Below are 17,328 nucleotides of genomic sequence, written 5' to 3' on the forward strand. Positions count from 1 at the left end.
CAAGCATGGTTAGTCCACGCGGGGCGGGCTTAGGCCAAGCAGGGTTAGCCCGGGCAGGCAGCCCGGGATGGTGACCCCGGCCAGAGTGAAGGGTCGGTCGCTCCTACCTGGCCTGAGACAGGCGGCGGGGCCCGATTCCCGGGACCGGGAGAGCCCGATCCTGCTCCGCCGGCGCCATCTGCCGGCACCGCCGCGGCGGGGACACGCGTGACACTGGATCTCGGACACACCGCCCACGGGGACCGCGGCGCTGCACAGCGAGCCGGGGAGAGGGGCATCAGGGCGTAGGGACCGGGGCACCGGGATGTCTCCAGGGGGACCGGCGGCGGGGGGACCACAGGGCGACAGCGTAGGGAGTGTGGTGTGCGGGGACGGGGCCACGAGGGCACCGGGACAGGCGGCACCGGGACAGGCGGCACCGGGACAGGCGGCACCGGGACAGGGAGCGTCAGGCAGGGCTGCACCGGGACGGGCAGCACCGGGCAGGAGAGCACTAGGACGGGCGGCACCCGGCCAAGGCAGCACAGAGAAGGGCAGCACAGGGAGCGCCCGCACAGGGGGCACCGGGACAGGGAGCGTCAGGCAGGGCTGCACCGGGACAGGGAGCACCGGGACGGGCGGCACTCGGCCAACGCAGCACCGGGAAGGGCAGCACCGGGAAGGGCAGCACCAGGGACGCCGGGACACGGCAGCACCGGGACTGGATCCCGGGAGCGCAGGGCCATGTGTATATACGGGCGTGGTTAGAAGTTGGGGGCGGGGTCGTATATCCCTGTGGGCGTGGTCAGCGTTGAGAGGCGGGGTCACACAGCCCTGTGGGCGCGGTCAGATGCTGAGGGGCGGGGTCACACAGCCCTGTGGGCGTGGTCAGCCGCTGCGGGGCGGAGCGGGGCCAATCGGGGGCGGAATTTGACGGGGCGGTGGGCGGGGCGCTGCGGGCGGGGCGGGGCCGTGGCGCGGCCCGGTGCAGGGCGGGAGCGGCGGCGGCAGCGGCGGGGTCATGGCGTGGTCCCGGTACCAGCTGGGCCTGGCCGCCCTCATGCTGCTCACCGGCTCCATCAACACCCTGGCGGCCAAGTGAGTTCTCCCGGAGGCTGAGGGGGGTCCCGCACCCCGGGGCTGGGGTCCCGCAGCGGCCCTGGGCACCCCCGGGGCTCGGGGCCCTCCCGCGGCTCAGCCCCCCGCAGCTCCCGCGCTCCCCGCGGGGGATTTGAGCTCGGCCTTCGGGGCCTCCATCCCCTCCTTCCGTCACAGGATTGGTCCCCCCCAGGCTCCGGGGGTGTCACGCCCCGGGGTGGGCTCCGTGTTCCCTCGTGTGGCCTTGGGGACAGCGGCCCTTGGGCGCCCCGGGCCCGGCTGTGGTCAGGCTGGGTTGGCACAGCGCCCCCGTGCCCCCCGGCTGGGGAGGTCGCCATGGAACTGGGGGTCAGGCCTGGGCTGGGGTGCCCCATGGGACTGGGGGTGCCCCATGGGACTGGGGGTGCCCCATGGACTAGGGGTCCGGCCTGGGCTAGGGTGCCCCGTGGGACCGGAGCGGGGGGCCCGATGGGACTGGGGGTGCTGGTGCTTGCGGTCCAGCTCCTGGTGATGAGGAGGAAGGGGGTGCGTGGCCAGAGGGGTTGGGGCTCCTCTTGTGGGTGCTGCCCAAGGGTGCAAATCTCCTGCCGTGGGTGCTGGGGAGGAGCCATGCGAGTGCCCCCCAAAACTAGGCTCCCCACACACGCTGCAGCTCACCCCCCCTAAAAGCCAAAAAGGCCGAGTCCCTTCCCTGGGGGAGCCCCCAGGTGCAGCACGATGAGGATGGTGAGAGCTGCCCGGGCAGGGCAGACCTGCCGGGCCGGCTCGTCCCGCTGCCGCTGGGCAGACACCTGCACACCAGCGGGGTTTCAGGCTCCAGCCGGTGTCACGGCAAACCGAGGTCCCTGGGTGGGGAAACTGAGGCAGAGCAGAGCCGGGAGGTGACCCGGGCGCTCAGCCGGCTCTCGAGACCCGTGTGTCCCGACAACGCCTCTTGCGACACCCGCGGCGGGGCTGTGCCGTGTCACCCGGCGCTGACTCACGCCGAAAGCAAAGCCCCTCGCCAAGCGACAGGGACGGGCTAGGGATTGTCCCGGCCGCTGCTGCTGCCCCGTTTCCCCGAGCTCAGCAGGTCTGCGGTGCAGCTGCCGCTCGGCTCAGCAAAAAAGCATCCAGAGGGGAAAGGGGTGCTGGTCTCGGGGTGCACAGCGGCGTGGGGGTGTGCTGGGGACGGGCACCGTCACCCAGGGGCTGGGGTCCCTAAGGAGGGGACATCTTCACCGAAATGGGCCATGGGGACAGTCTGTGTTCATCCTTCTGTGCCGCTTGGTGCACCCAAAGAGGGGGTTTGTGCCCCAAAACCGTGGCTGGGGGTGTGAGCAGTGGGAGCCGCTGCCCCCCCCAGCCTGCGGTCCAGTGTCCTTTGTGTGTCCTGTGACCCTTAGCGCCCAAAGCTTCAAGGTGACACAGAGGGGAGGGAAGGGGTTGGGGTGACCCCACCGCACTGTCCTGGGCTCCCAGGCTTCAGCAGCGACGGGTGCGGGGACACGGGATCACGGGGACATGGGGTCACGGGGACACTGGATCATGGGGACATGGGATCACAGGGACACCTGATCATGGAGACACCCAGTTACGGGGACACAGGATTGTAGTGACACCTGATCAGGGGGACACAGGAGTGTAGAGACACCCGATCATGGGGACACAGTATCACGGGCACATGGGATTGCAGGACTGCATGACACGAGTGTGGGGACCCCATATCGGGGGGCTGTGCAACGTGGGCACAGGGACACCAGGCCCTGGGGACAGCGGGTCACAGGGCTGTGCAACACGGGCGTGGGGACACCGGATTGCGGGGCTGTGCGACACGGGGACACCGGATCGCAGGACTATGTGACACAGCGGTGTCCATTTCCCCGCCTGTCACTCAGGGCCGGGAGCCGGGCCAGGAGCTGCCGGCAGGTTGGGGCAGCCGCATCTTTGTCTCCTGTCCCCGCATCTTTGTCTCTTGTGCCTCCGCCTGTCACCTGCGGGGCTGCCGGTCCAGGTGACAGCCCCGTGCTGGGTTTTGGGGTGACCCCCCGCTCTAACCCCCGTCCTCTCTGTCTCACAGATGGGCCGATAACTTCAGCGCTCCTGGCTGCGGGGGTTCGGAGGAGCACGGTTTCCAGCACCCGTTCCTGCAGGTGAGCCCCCCCCAGCACAACGGCTGCGCCGGCCAGACCACCCCCCTGACCCCCTTTTCCCGCAGGCCGTGGGCATGTTCCTGGGGGAGTTCTCCTGCCTGGGGGTGTTTTACCTGCTGGTGTGGAGGGATCGGCGGAGGCCGGAGCCCAGCATGGCGCTGGCACAGCCCTTCAACCCGCTGCTCTTCCTGCCGCCCGCCCTCTGCGACATGACCGGGACCAGCATCATGTACGTGGGTGAGTGCTGGGGACGGGGACGTCACTGCTGTCCCCTCTTAGTTGTCCCTGAGGCTGTCGGGCTGTGGGACTCCACGGTACGTTCGGTTTTGGGCAGGGACGCTGAAGGGGTGTGATGAGTTGTGGCAGGACTCGGTGAGTTGTGTTCTTTAACGGGGGGACACGGGGTTCCTGGGGGGCTGTGTCTGGGCACGAAGCAGCTCTGAATGGGGGAGACAGCATTGCTGCCCCTTCCTCTGGTCAATCACCGCGCTGCTCTTAATTCGGGGAATCATAGAAGCATTTTGGTTGGAAAAGACCCTCAGGATCACTGAGTCCAACCATTCCCCCACCCCTGTCCCTGCCCCGTGTCCTGAGAACCTCATGTCCGTCTGTCCAGCCCTCCAGGGCTGGTGACTCCAGCACTGCCCTGGGCAGCCTGTTCCAATGCCCCACAGCCCTTTGGGGAAGAAATTGTTCCCCACATCCAACCTCAACCTCCCCTGGGCAACTTGAGGCCGTTTCCTCTGCTCCTTCACGTGTTCCTTGGGTCAGAGCCCAGCGGGGGCCCCGGTTCGGCTCCAGCACCACACACACTTATGGGTCTGTCTCTCCCCGCGCAGCCTTGAACATGACCAGCGCCTCCAGCTTCCAGATGCTGCGAGGGTCCGTCGTCATCTTCACCGGGCTCCTCTCCGTCGCCTTCCTGGGCCGCAAGCTGGAGCTGAGCCAGTGGCTGGGGATCCTGGTGACCGTGGTGGGGCTGGTGGTGGTGGGGCTGGCGGACCTGCACAGCTCCCATGGCCAGAGGCACAAGCTCAGCGACGTGATCACCGGTACGAGGGGAAAGGGACGGGCAGGGAAATAACCCCCCAGGGCACGGCGGTGCTGCCTGGCCTGTGGGCAGGGGCTCAGCGCCCTTTCCTTTCTCTTTTCCTTTCTCTTTTCCTTTTTCTTTTCCTTTCCCTTTTCCTTTCCCTTTTCCTTTCCCCTTTCCTTTCCCCTTTCCTTTCCCCTTTCCTTTCCCCTTTCCTTTCCCCTTTCCTTTCCCCTTTCCTTTCCCCTTTCCTTTCCCCTTTCCTTTCCCCTTTCCTTTCCCCTTTCCTTTCCCCTTTCTCCTTCCCTTCCCCTTCCTTTCCCTTTTCCTTCTTTCCTCCCTTCCTTCCCCTTCCTTCCCCTTCCTTCCCCTTCCTTCCCCTTCCTTCCCCTTCCTTCCCCTTCCTTCCCCTTCCTTCCCCTCCATTCCTCCCTTAATCCCTTCCTCCCTTCCTTTCCCTTTACCTTCCCTTCTCCTTCCTTTCCCTTTACCTTCCCTTCTCCTTCCTTTCCCTTTACCTTCCCCTTCCTTTCTCCTTTCCCTTTCCTTTCCCCTTTCCTTTCCCCTTTCCTTTCCCCTTTCCTTTCCCCTTTCCTTTCCCCTTTCCTTTCCCCTTTCCTTTCCCCTTTCTTCTTCCCTTCCCCTTCCTTTCCCTTTTCCTTCCTTCCCCTTCTTTCCCCTTCCTTCCCCTCCATTCCTCCCTTAATCCCTTCCTCCCTTCCTTTCCCTTTACCTTCCCTTCTCCTTCCTTTCCCTTTACCTTCCCCTTCCTTTCTCCTTTCCCTTTTCCTTTCCCCTTTCTTTTCCCCTTTCCTTTCCCCTTTCTTTTCCCCTTTCCTTTCCCTTTCCCCTTTCTTTTCCCCTTTCCTTTCCCTTTTCCTTCCCCTTTCCTTCCTCCCTTCCCCTTCCTTCCCCCTTCCCCTTCCCTCCTCTCTCCCCCCATCTTCCCTTCTCCTCATCTTCTCTCCCTCTGTTTTTCTTTTCCCCATCTTTCCTTTTCCCCTTCCTTCCATCCATACTCCTCTCCCCCCCGTCCGTCCTTCTCTCCACAGGTGACTTGCTCATCATCATGGCGCAGGTGGTGGTCGCCATCCAGATGGTGCTGGAGGAGAAGTTCGTCTACAAGCACGACGTGCACCCGCTGCGGGCAGTCGGCACCGAAGGTCTGTTGGGACATCAGTTTGGGGCGCTGAGCACCTGAGGGGTGTCAAATCCTGCAAATCTGGGACAACCCCGGTATCGGTCCAGGCTGGGGATGCAGGGATGGGGAGCAGCTCCGGGAGAAGGACTTGGGGTGCTGGGGTGGGACATTGGCCATGACCCGGCCATGTGCGCTGGCAGCCCAGAAACCACCCGTGTCCTGGGCTGCGTCCCCAACCCCGTGAGCAGCAGGTTTGGGGGGATCCTGCCCCTCTGCTCCGCTCTGGTGAGACCCCCCTGCAGTGCTGGTCCAGCTCTGGGTCCTCAGCACAGGACACACATGGAGCTGCTGGAGAGGGGCCAGAGGAGCCCCAGGAATGACCCGAGGCTGGAACAGCTCTGCTGGGGACAGGTGAGAGAGTTGGGGTGTTCAGCTGGAGAAGAGAAGCTCCGGGGAGACCTTAGTGCGGCCTTTCTGGACTTAAAAGGGACCAAGAAGAAAGATGGGGACAGACTTTTGAGCAGGGCCTGTTGTGATAGGACAAGGGGTGATGGTTTTAAATTAAAGAAGGGAAATTCAGGCCAGACATGATGCAGAAATTGTTTGTGCTGAGGGTGGTGAGAGCCTGGCCCAGGTTGGGCAGAGAGGTGGTGGCTGAACCATCCCTGGAGACATCCCAGGCCAGGCTGGACGGGGCTCTGAGCAGCCTGAGCTGGTGCAGATGTCCCTGCTCATGGCAGGGGGGACTGGGGGAGCTTTAAGGTCCCTTCAATCCAAACCACCCTGTGATTTGATGATTTTTTGACATCCCCCCCAGGTTTTTTCGGCTTCCTCATCCTGGCCCTGCTCCTGGTGCCCATGTACTACATCCCCGCGGGCGGTTTCAGCGGGAACCCTCGCCGGACGCTGGAAGACGCCCTGGACGCCTTTTGCCAGATTGGCCACCAGCCCCTGATCGCGCTGGCGCTGCTGGGGAACATCGGCAGCATCGCCTTCTTCAACTTCGCCGGCATCAGCGTCACCAAGGAGATCAGCGCCACCACCCGCATGGTGCTGGACAGTCTCCGGACCCTCGTCATCTGGGCCGTCAGCTTGGCCGTGGGCTGGGAGACCTTCCACGGCCTGGAGGTTTTGGGGTTCGGGGTGCTGCTGACGGGGGCTGCTCTGTACAACGGGCTGCACCGGCCGCTGCTCGCCCGGCTGCGCCGGCGCGGGGACGAGAGCGGCGGCGCCGAACGGGAGGGTTTGCTGCATGGGGACAGCACGGCCATCAACAGCGACAGCTGAGCCCCGCGCCCGTGGGACCCTGGGCTTTATTTCCCTGGATCATTGTCCCTTGTCCCCTCCTCAGGGGGCTCGGCGTGGTGTTGGGGACACCGTGGTGGTGAGGACACCGTGGTGGGGCCAGCGGCTGCTGTCCTGCTGTTATTTGCAGGATAAACCTGTCCCGGCCTCGCTGGGAGGGGACAGCGGCGCTGGGCATGTCCTTCCTTGGCTGGCGGGGAGATATTGAAGCCTCTGCCCCTGTTCCCAAGGGGCTCCAGTGCGGGGGGGCGCTGGGGGGGTTGGGGCTGGTCCCGCTGCTCCCCAACTTGTGTCTCCCCCCAGTAAAGAGCATCTGCCCGTGAGTCGCTCCCTGGGTGTTTGTGCTGTTGTGGGGTCCCTGTGGGGCTGGGGAGCGGGGTGGGGACCCCCCTGGGCCCTGCTGGCCCCAGGGGACGGTTGGTGCTGTGTCCCCCCCATCACGCTGACCCTGCAGGACTTATCACCCACGTCCCCAAGGGAAGGAGAGCACCAGGACCTCTTTCCAGGGTGGAGGGGACAAGGCGGCAAGCCCCAGTGTCCTTGGGGGCCTGCCTGCCTGCCCCAGTTTAGGGGGGGGTTAGATCCTGCCCTCCCCATTTCACAACACCCACTGCTCATCCTCAGGCGGCTGTTTCTACAACGTTTATTTGCTATGTGGGGGGTGCGCCCCAAAGAGTTTAGCACAGTCGGGGAGTTCGGCTCTACCTTTATTTCCTCTCTGTTTCGGGGCCCATGGTGGGACCCTGGCAGCGGCAGGGTGGGGGGCAGCGGCGTTCGGACCCCCCGGCGTGGGATGGGGTGATGGGGGGTGCTCGATGGGGCAGGGGCAGCATCACCCGGCTACTCTCTGTGGGATAAAGGATTTTGGGGGTGAGGCAGGGCCTGGCTGCCCCATCTCCGCCGTGGGGATTTGGGGGTCACAGACTCACATGGCGTTTTGCTTGTAGTGCCGAAGCGCCTGCTCGGCCACCAGCTCCATGAAGCGCGGGTCGTCCCAGGAGATGTCCCCGGGCACGGTGAGGGACAGCGGCTCTGAGTCGAACAGCTGCACCGTCACCTGCGTGTCGGGGGGCGCCGAGGGGTCCTCGGGGTTGGGAGCCTTGGACAGGACCTGGAAGAGCGGGGGACGCACAAAGGGAGAGCCGGGCTAGTCCCCCGCGCCGGCCTCTGGCCCTGGCAGCGGCGCAGCCACCACTTTTGTGCCCGGCCGGGCTCACAATCGCCTCTTTCTCCCCCTGACCCACTTTCCGCGGCTACAAAAAGGGCGGCGGGACGGGGGCGTTTCGAGCCCCGCGGCCGCGGGGACGCACCGTGGTGACCTGCAGGAAGCCGTCGGTGTCCTGGGTGAGGTTGGCCAGGCGGGACACCCAGCCGAACTGGCGGTTGAGCTGCTCCAGGAGGCTGCTGGTGTTGAGCATCTCGGCCTGGAAGGCGCGGAGCAGCTCGTCGTAGCGGCGCGTGAAGCGCTCGGCCAGGCGCAGCGCGTCCTCCAGCTGCTCCCGCAGCTGCTGCTGCGCGGGGTCGGTCTGCTGGCAGTCTGGGGGGGCACGGGGAGCTTTGGGGGCAGCAGGGTGCCGGGGTTCACCCCAGCGCCGCTGCTGGAGCCCCCTCGCACCCAGCTGAATCTCAGCCCCGCAACCCCCGTGCGTGCACTGCTTGCACCCCACCAAGTCTCAGACCCACACCCTCAGCCCCGCTGCCTGCACCCCTTGCACCCCACTGCATCTCATTCCCTCATCCCGGTGCCTGTAGCCCTTTAAACCCCACTGCATTTAACCCCCTCACCTCCAGCCCTAGTGCCTGTGTCCTCTTGCACCCCAACACATTTTATAGCCTCAGCCCCAACCCTGGGGTATCCACCCCTGGCACCCCACAGCATCTTACCCCCTCACCTCCAGTGCCTGCACCTTCTCGCATTTAACCCCCTCAACCCCAGCCCCAGTGCATGCACCCCCTTGCACCCCATAGCATCTTATGCACTCACTCCCATGCCTGCACCCCTTTAAACCTCACTGCATTTAACCCACTCACCTCCAACCCCAACATGTGCACCCCCTTGCACCCCACTGTATTTCATCCCCACACCCCCAACCCTGCTGCCTGCCCCCCTTGCACCCCACAGCATCTTATATCCTCACTCCAGTGCCTGCACTCATTTAAACCCCACTGCATTTAACCCCCCCAGCTCCAGTGCCTGCACCCCACTGCACCCCGTTGTATTTAATCCCTGTGCCCCCAGCCCCACTGCATGCACCCCATTGCACTCCACCACATTTTATCCCCTCAGCCCCAACCCTGGTGCATCCACCCCTTTGCACCCCTCAGCATCTTATCCCCTCACCCCCCATGTCTGCACCCCCTTTAAACCCCACTGCACAATATCCCCTCACCCCCAAGTGCATGCACCTTCTTGATTCAACCCCCTCACCCCCAGCCCCCATGTGTGCACCCCCTTGCACCCCACAGCATCTTATGCACTCACCCCCAGTGCCTATACCCCTTTAAACCCCACTGTATTTCACCCCCTCACCCCTAGCCCCAATGTGTGCACCCCCTTGCACCCCACAGCATCTTATGCACTCACCCCCAGTGCCTATACCCCTTTAAACCCCACTGTATTTCACCCCCTCACCCCCAGCCCCCATGTGTGCACCCCCTTGCACCCCACAGCATCTTATGCACTCACCCCCAGTGCCTATACCCCTTTAAACCCCACTGTATTTCACCCCCTCACCCCCAGCCCCAATGTGTGCACCCCCTTGCACCCCACAGCATCTTATGCACTCACCCCCAGTGCCTATACCCCTTTAAACCCCACTGTATTTCATCGCCTCACCCCCAGCCCCCATGTGTGCACCCCCTTGCACTCCACCACATTTTATCCCCTCAGCCCCAACCCTGGTGCATCCACCCCTTTGCACCCCTCAGCATCATATCCCCTCGCCCCTCGTGTGTGCACCCCCTTTAAAACTCCACTGCACATCATCCCCTCACCCCCAAGTGCATGAACCCCCTTGCACCCCACTGCACCCCATCCCTGGTGCCTGCACTACCTTATACCCCACTGCATCTCATCCCCAGTGCCTACATCCCCTTGCACCCCACCCCCTAAATGTGTCCATTCCCCCCTCCCCATCCCCTCGCTGACCCACGGCGAGGATGTCCCGGCACTTCTCGCACTCATCGCGCATCCGCAGGCAGCCGGCCGAGTTCCTCCGGATCTCCCGACACACCATGCGGTCGTCGCTGAAGTTACGGGACTCTGCGGAGAGCACCCCAAAAACACCGCGGTGCGGGAGGCAGCACCACAGACCCCCAAGCCCAGGGCAGAGCTGCGGCGCCAGCACCCTGGGGTGCCACGGCGGGGCATTAAAGTGCTTTTCCCGGGGAATTTCACCCCCGGCGGCTGTTGGTTGCGCAGCGCAGCGCTCCCTGCCAGCCCGCCTTTCGAAATCGCCGTTTCCCAGCCGCCGGGGCCGCGGTGGCAGACGGTGACGGCACCGGCACTCGGGCAAAACAAACACCTTCCCGAAACAGCGGCGGCTCCGGCAGCCAAGATTTAAGTGGCGGGGGGGGAAATCCAAAAAACACCCGGCAAAGCACAAACAGTGGAGCCTGTGATTCCTGGGCTCCCATGGGGATTCCCTGATGTGTCGTTGAGCTCATCCTCTAAATTAGTTACCGCTTAATAAGAAGGGGGGGCTTGCTGGGAATTCTGGCCATAAGCACGCCGCTTCCAGCCGAACTGGGGGACCCACGACCCCCACCCGTGGCTGAGCACCCTACCTGAGCCAAAGGTGCCCATGGGGCGCTCCCAGCCGCCCTGCACCTCGTCCAGCATCCGCTGCGTCATCTCGAAGAGCGGCTGGAAGAGGCGGTGGAAGCTGTGGTGGGGATGCGGGAACAAGGGATGCAGCTCCCGGGAAAACCTCTGGCTGCGCGGGACCAGGCGGACGCGCTGGACCCGGGGGCGGAAAGCCTCGCGGAACCCGCCGAAGGGCGCTGGGAAGAAGGGGTGAATGCGGCCGTAGACTTGGGTGCTGTCCTGGAAGATGTCGTCCACCTCGTCCTCCAGCAAACCGAATCGTTCTTCCAGGTCCTCAAACTGCCGCTCCTGGCGCTGGTCGCGCTCCAGCAGCGAGTCGATGCGCTCGCCGTTCACCCAGATGGAGAACGGGGACGAACGGTTGAGGAATTCCTCCAACTGCCGGGCAGGGGAGAATCACAGTCACAGAGCGTCAGGGGTTGAAGGGCCCTGGAAAGCTCACCCAGTGCAATCCCCCCATGGAGCAGGAACACCCAGATGAGGTTACACAGGAAGGTGTCCAGGCGGGTTGGAATGTCTGCACAGAAGGAGACTCCACAACCCCCTGGGCAGCCTGGGCCAGGCTCTGACACCCTCACCCCCAACAAGTTGCTTCTCATATTCAAGTGGAACCTCCTGTGTTCCAGTTTGCACCCATTGCCTTGTCCTGTCCCTGGTTGTCACCAGCAGAGCCTGGCTCCATCCTCCTGACACTGCCCCTTTCCATCTTGATCCCCAGGAATGAGTCCCCCCTCAGTGTCCTCTTGTCCAGCTCCAGAGCCCCAGCTCCCTCAGCCTTTCCTCACACGGGAGATGCTCCACTCCCTGCAGCATCTTGGTGGCTGCGCTGGACTCTCTGCAGCAGTTCCCTGTCCTGCTGGAACTGAGGGGCCACAGCTGGACACAAGATTCCCTACCCCACAAATCCTCCGTTCCCAGCACCGCCGCTGCTGCGGTCCCAGCTCTCACCTGCCGCCCCACCAGCCCTGAGCCGCTGTGGCAGGTTCGGGAGTAGAAGCGCATGCAGGTGTGTTTGAGGCAGGGCTTGCACTCCTCCCACAGCGCCAGCATCGTCTCGTTGCAAACCTCCTGCTTGGCCGCCAGCTGCTGCTCCTTGTCCCGCGCCAGCTGAACCGCCTCCTGCAAAGCACCCACATCCAGGATGGCACCCAGCACCCCCGGGAACAGCATCCCCCAGACCCTCCGGATGCATCCCAGCCCGGGTACCACCGCCCTCCTCATCCTCGCTCACCTCCTTCCTCCTCTTGGTCTCCTCCAGCGTGTGCAGGATGGCTTGGTGGTCCTTGCTGGTCTTGTCCATGAGGGTCTTCATCTGCTTCACCCCATTGATGGCATTTTCCACCTCCGTGTCGATGTATTTGCTGCCAGCCGCTGACATCTCTGGCAAGGATGAGGAGGAAAAGCGTCCCTCGCCCGCTGCTCCCGAGATGGGGGGAACCCCACCAGCCCACACAAGTATTTGGGGGGGCAGAGTCCTGTTTGCTCAGCAACGGCCCCGTTCCAGTTCATAGACCCAAAAATCCCGCCCAGGCTGGAGCCGCATCTCGCTGCCCATCACCCTGACATTGGGGCAGCGCTGCCATGAGTTCCCCCCACCTGCCCCCCAGGAATGGCCTCACGCCGAGGTGGCCATCGGGCTGTGCTGTCCCCATCCAGTCATTGTCACCAGCTCTTGCTGTGACCACCCCAGCCCCGGGGGATCTCTGGGTGGAAAATCTTCCTTTCTTGTCCCCCCAAAAGCATCCAGCCCCAACACTGCATTCCCATCTCACTCAGGGATGATGTTGTGCGCCCCCCAGGGATGATGCAGTGCCCCCCAAATCCAGCCACTCCCAGGGATGACATGGTGCCCCCCCCAGGGATGATGCTGTGCCCCCCAATCCAGCCACCCCCAGGGATGACATGGTGCCCCCCAGGGATGATGCTGTGCCCCCCTCCAAACTGCCCCCCCAGGCATGACACTGTGCCCCCTTCCAAGCAGCCCCCCCAATGGACGATGCTGTGTTCCCCCAATCCAGCAACCCGCAGGGATGATGCTGTGCTCCCCCCAGAGATGATGCTGTGGTCCTCCAATCCAGCGACCCCCAAGGATGACGCCGTACCCCCCAGGGATGACGCCGTGCCCCTCCATCCAGCACCCCCCGTGGACACAGCCCCCCCCCCCCCCTCCACCCCACAGCCATCCCATTTGCTCCCTCAGCCTACAGGGAACAATCCCTCCCCCAATTAAAAGCCGTGCTCCCCCCCAACCCATTGGGTCCAGCATCCCCCCACCCAGCACCACCTGGGGTGCTGCCAGACCCCCCGCGCCCCCTACCCCACGACCCCCACCCGGGCTGTCCCCCCCCACTCACGCTTGAGCTCGCTGGGGGGGACGAGGGCCTGGCCCCCCCGCCCGGCGAGCAGGAGCCCGAGCAGCGCGAGCGGCAGCAGCGCCATGGTCCCGGCCATGGTCCCGTCCCTGCAGGCAGCGGGGGGGTCAGAGCAGGATCCGCCCCCACCCCCCCGGCCACGGGGCTCTGAGTCAGCAGCAGGGACAAGCCCCCCCGTCCTCCCCGGGCATCGCTCTGGGGACACGGTGATGATTGAGCTAATGCTGCGTTACCCAGGGGAGCCGGGGGCTGCAGCGCATCCCCATGGGGGGGTCTCTGGGCAGGGGGGTCCTGCTCGCAGCCCTGGCTGGGGGGGCAGGATGTGCAGCCCGTGTCCCCCCCCACCTGCCTGCGGGACAAACAAGCCCCAGGCCCAGGGCCAGGCAGGGCGGGCGGCCAAGGCAGTGACCAGGCACAGATTCCCCCATACCGTGAGAGCCAGCGCTGCTTTTCTGTTACCCGGCAGGGATGGAGAAAGGCTGGGAGGGCTCTAAGGAGCAAGGGGGGGCAAAGCCAGGGCAGCTCTGAACCCCTGCCAGCTGCAGGCAGGGATGGGCACAGCTGGCAGGACCCCGGCCTCCCCGAAAGGTGCCATGCCCAAGGCACCCGGGGCTGCGCAATATCGGGGCTTCCAACCGCCCCTCCCCCGCAAAAAAAGTTTATGCAATGGCCCAGCTGCGGTGGGGCTCTGCCCGCCCCCCCCCGGTGCCCTGCAGCACTGCAGCACCCATTGCAGCACCCATTGCAGCACCCATTGCAGTACCGCTGCACCCCCCTGCCCTGCTGCCCCTCCACAGCGCTGCCCCCTAAATAAACCCCCATCCCGCCCCAGCTCCATCCTGCCCGACCCGGGGCATTGTGGGAAACTCCTGCCCAATGGGCTGAGCATCCAGCCACCGCATCACCCCCCCAGCACAGTGCGGAGGGGTGGGCGGCACCCCGGGGTGCACGGCTCCCAGCTCTGCCCCAACAGCAGCTGCCCCACACCCATGGGTTGCTGTGCACCCCCAAAACAAGCGTGAAGCACCCAGTCCTCCCACAGCCAGGGCAGTGGCACCCCAGGGAGCACCCCGGGGAGGGGTGGAGGGGCTCCAGCACCGGCTGAGACCGGGCAGAGCTCACGGCAGGGATGGGGAGATGAGGAGGAGATGGATGGGGAGACGGGGATGGGGAGACGGGGATGGGGAGACGGGGATGGGGAGACGGGGATGGCAGGGAGGGCGGAGAGGGATGGGGGGACAGGAATGGGATGGGGATCCGTACCTGCACCCCGCCGCCCTGGCCGGCTCCACCGCACCCGCCCCCGCCCGCTCCTATTTATCCGGCCGCGGCCCCGCGGGTCCGCCCCGCTCCGGCCCCGGAGCTTTCTGGAACCGGCGGGACCGGCCCCGTCCCCGTCCCCCCCGCGGCCCGTTTCCCGTTCTCCCCCGCGCCCCGACGCCGCGGGGTTGGGCGTGGTGCCGCTCGCACATCCCGCCTCGCCGCGGGTGGGCATCGCCCCCCCAAAAAACGGGGGTGTGGGGGGGACGGGACACGGGGAGCTCGCATTCTATCCGCGCTCTCCCTGGGGTTCACAAAACCCGGCGGGGGAAACCTCGCCAGACATTGCGCAGCCTTTGTTATCCCATCCCGGGGGGGCCGGTGCGGACGGGGCATCCCCTCCCCACCCGCGTACCCAGCGGGGGCTGCGTGGGACCCCCCCCCCAGCTCCTTAACCCCCGGCCCAGCTGCAACATCCGCCGCTGCCACGGGGGAAACTGAGGCACGGGGGAAACAAACTGAGGCACAAGGGAAACTGAGGCACGGGCCCCACCCGCCTCCGCTCCCGGCCATGGCCCCCCCCGCACAGCCCGAAGCCGCAGCTCCCCCCCGGGGCTATAAACAACTTCCCAGCTGCTGGTCACGGCCCAGCGCCCGAACGCCGCCTGGGGAACTGGAGGGACTGGTTGGCGCCCAGTAAAGAGGCGGGGCCGGCGCGCAGGGGCTGGGGAGCTGCTGATCCCCCCCCCGCCCCGTTCCGAGGGGTGGGAGGTGCCCACGGCCCCGCGGGACCGGAGCCGCCCCCGGGAGCGCTGCCCAGCGCGGCCGCACGGACGGTACCTGGGACGGGCCGGGACGGGCCGGGCGGGGGGTACACGGGCCCCCCGGAGCGTGGGGGAGACACTTGGGTGCGTGTTGTCCCGGGACACGCGTGTGCACGGGGGGGTGATGGGGGTGCGAGATCTTCCGGGACTGTGTAAGGGACATGTCGGTGCATGTTCTGCCAGCACCGTGCCGGGGGGAGCCTGGGAAGGTGGGTGCAGGTTCTTGGGGTTAAAGAGGGGCTGGTGCTTCACCCAGCCCCCCGCACCCCCTTTTCTAGGGGCTTCACACCCCGCTCTGCTCCCCGCAGCCCCAGCGCACGTGGAGGGGGGACATCTCCGTGGAAGAGGGGACATCCCCGAGCAGGAGCCATCTTGGTCTGACATCCGAGCACCCCGGGGGGGCCCGAGCAACCTTCCTCTTCCTCCTCCAGCCTCCTCTTCCTCCCCCAGCACAGAGCAGCCACGTAACCCCTGTGCTGCCGGTGCTGGCACAGACAGACGGACGTCCCTCGGTCCTGCCGTGGCAGCGGAGGCAGAGGTGAGGAGCCAGCGAGGTGCCACCAAGTTGCCTTTGCAGTTTTCGGGGCGATGGCCTATGCCTGGGGCAGGAAGAACAAGCAGAATGGGCTGGTGTACAACATCCTCCAGGAGACGCTGTTTGGGGACCTGGGGGAGGAGTTGGGAGAGTTCTGGCAGTTCCGAAGCCCCGGTAAAGGCCGGTGGCCGAGCAGGACCGTGCGGCTGCCGTTTAGGAAGAAGCAGATGTGGGAGGAACCTGATGATGGGCTCCCAGTGCACCTTATGTTTGCAGACGCAAGGATGGAAGAGCAATGGAAGGAAGAATTCCCGGACGTGTGGGCGCGGGATGAGACGGACTGCGGGCGGGTGGCCGGCGAGGTGGAGGTGAGCGGGACGTCGGTGCCATTCAAACCGCAGCCCCGGATGTCAGCAGGGATGGAGGAGGTGGCAGCGCGGCTACTGAGGAAGCTGGAGCGGGGTGGCGTGGTGGTACGAGGCACCTCTCCCTCCAACAGCCCCTTTAAGCTCAGCAAAAAGCACGACGGGAAGACGTGGCGCCTGACGCTGGATTGCAAAGCCATCAACAGGAGCACCCCGGTGGTGGTACCGCGGGTGGCCCTGGATAGGACCAAGCTCGTCACCACGCTCAGCCCGCAGAGCAAGTATTTCTCGGTGCTGGATCTCTCCAACGCCGCCTTCGCCATCCCCTTGGCGGCCGGTTCCAGAGCCAGGTTTGCCTTCAGCTTTCGGGGCCAGCAGTACCTGTTCACCCGCCTGCCCCAGGGCTTCCACAGCACCCCCTCCATCGTGCACCGGCGCGTGGACGAGATGTTGTCCCAGCTGGACCAAGAAGATAGAGCTTGGGTTTTATCCTATGTTGATGACATCCTCATCGCCGGGAGAAACGAGAGGGAAACTGAAGCCCGAACGAGGAAAGTCCTGAAGCTGATCCAAAAAACAGGCTTTAAAGCCAAGTATGAGAAGGCACAGCTTGTGCAGCCCAATGTGGTCTACCTGGGGATGACGATTGGCCCCAAGGGGCGAGGGATCCCCCGCAGCAGGGTGGACGCCATCCAAAAAGCTCCCTCCCCGTGCGATATCCACAAACTCCGCTCGCTGCTCGGCCAGTTTGTCAACCTGCAGGATCACATCCCCGATTACTGGGAGCTGGCCCGGCCGCTCCAGCGCCTCACCCTGCAGCACGTCCCGTGGGAGTGGGGAGCGGAGCAGGAGCAGGCGCTGAGCCGCCTCAAACGCGCCATCCAGGCTGCGCCCCCCCTGCGCTTCCCCGATAAATCCCAGCCCTTCATCATCAGGTTGACGACCAACGAAGAGACGGTGGCGGCCGCCTTGCTGCAGGAGGATGAAGAGGGGCATCTGGTCCCGGTGGGACATCGCTCCCGCATGCTGAAGGAGCGCGAGGTGTCCTGTCCGTGGCCGGAGAAGGGGTCCCTGGTGGTGGTCTGGGCCGTGCAGGCGTTCAAGACCCTCACGGGGTCGGCCCCCATCTGCATCCAGATGCCCCATTCCCCGTGGAAATGTCTTCTGGCGAGCGAAGGGTCAGGGTCCGGCGGGACAAACCTGCAGCCGGCATGGTGGACTCTGCGCCTGGTCAACGGGGGGCTGACCGCAAGGGGACCCCAAGCTGAGAGGGGCCTGGTCCCCACTGCTCCCCCGCTGCGGCTGCCGCTCCTCCACATCCCCACGGCCAACGTGTGGTTCGTGGCCACCAAGGCGGTTTCCTCCATGGGCTTTGCCGCTGTCAACCTGGAGGAGCGGTGGCTGCTGGGGGTGGCCGAGGGCCACTCGGCGCTGAGCGCGGAGCTGCTGGCTCTCAGG

At 65.1% G+C, this 17,328-nt stretch overlaps 2 protein-coding genes across 2 annotated transcripts; one reads left to right on the forward strand and one right to left on the reverse strand.

The window, feature by feature from the left end:
- Positions 1–1,000: 1,000 nt before the first annotated feature.
- SLC35F6 (solute carrier family 35 member F6) lies at positions 1,001–6,670 on the forward strand (the record flags this gene model as incomplete). The annotated part of the gene is made up of 6 exons (XM_080342946.1): positions 1,001–1,077; positions 3,137–3,209; positions 3,275–3,446; positions 4,049–4,261; positions 5,295–5,405; positions 6,201–6,670. The coding sequence occupies 6 exons, from the start codon at positions 1,001–1,003 to the stop codon at positions 6,668–6,670; spliced, it is 1,116 nt and encodes a 371-aa protein (XP_080199072.1).
- A 752-nt stretch (positions 6,671–7,422) lies between these two features.
- On the reverse strand, positions 7,423–14,163 carry CLU (clusterin). Its single transcript, XM_080342851.1, has 9 exons — positions 14,150–14,163; positions 12,869–12,975; positions 11,746–11,894; positions 11,463–11,633; positions 10,475–10,892; positions 9,837–9,950; positions 7,999–8,225; positions 7,618–7,799; positions 7,423–7,535 (listed from the first exon to the last, which is right to left on the reverse strand). Exons 2-9 carry the CDS (start codon positions 12,963–12,965, stop codon positions 7,529–7,531), a joined length of 1,365 nt encoding a protein of 454 aa, XP_080198977.1. The 5' UTR covers positions 12,966–12,975; positions 14,150–14,163; the 3' UTR covers positions 7,423–7,528.
- Positions 14,164–17,328: the final 3,165 nt, after the last annotated feature.

This window comes from Nesoenas mayeri, assembly GCF_963082525.1.
Source record: "Nesoenas mayeri genome assembly, chromosome: 3".
In the NCBI taxonomy this organism is placed as follows: Eukaryota; Metazoa; Chordata; class Aves; order Columbiformes; family Columbidae; genus Nesoenas; species Nesoenas mayeri.

Excerpts from the sequence above, each read along its gene's own strand:
- CLU (XM_080342851.1), bottom strand. The coding sequence starts at position 12,965 with ATGGCCGGGACCATGGCGCTGCTGCCGCTCGCGCTGCTCGGGCTCCTG. Across the intron at positions 10,893-11,462 it reads CAGGGCTGGTGGGGCGGCAG|TTGGAGGAATTCCTCAACCG; the intron begins GTGAGAGCTGGG and ends CCTGCCCGGCAG. Across the intron at positions 7,800-7,998 it reads GCTTCCTGCAGGTCACCACG|GTCCTGTCCAAGGCTCCCAA; the intron begins GTGCGTCCCCGC and ends CCGCTCTTCCAG.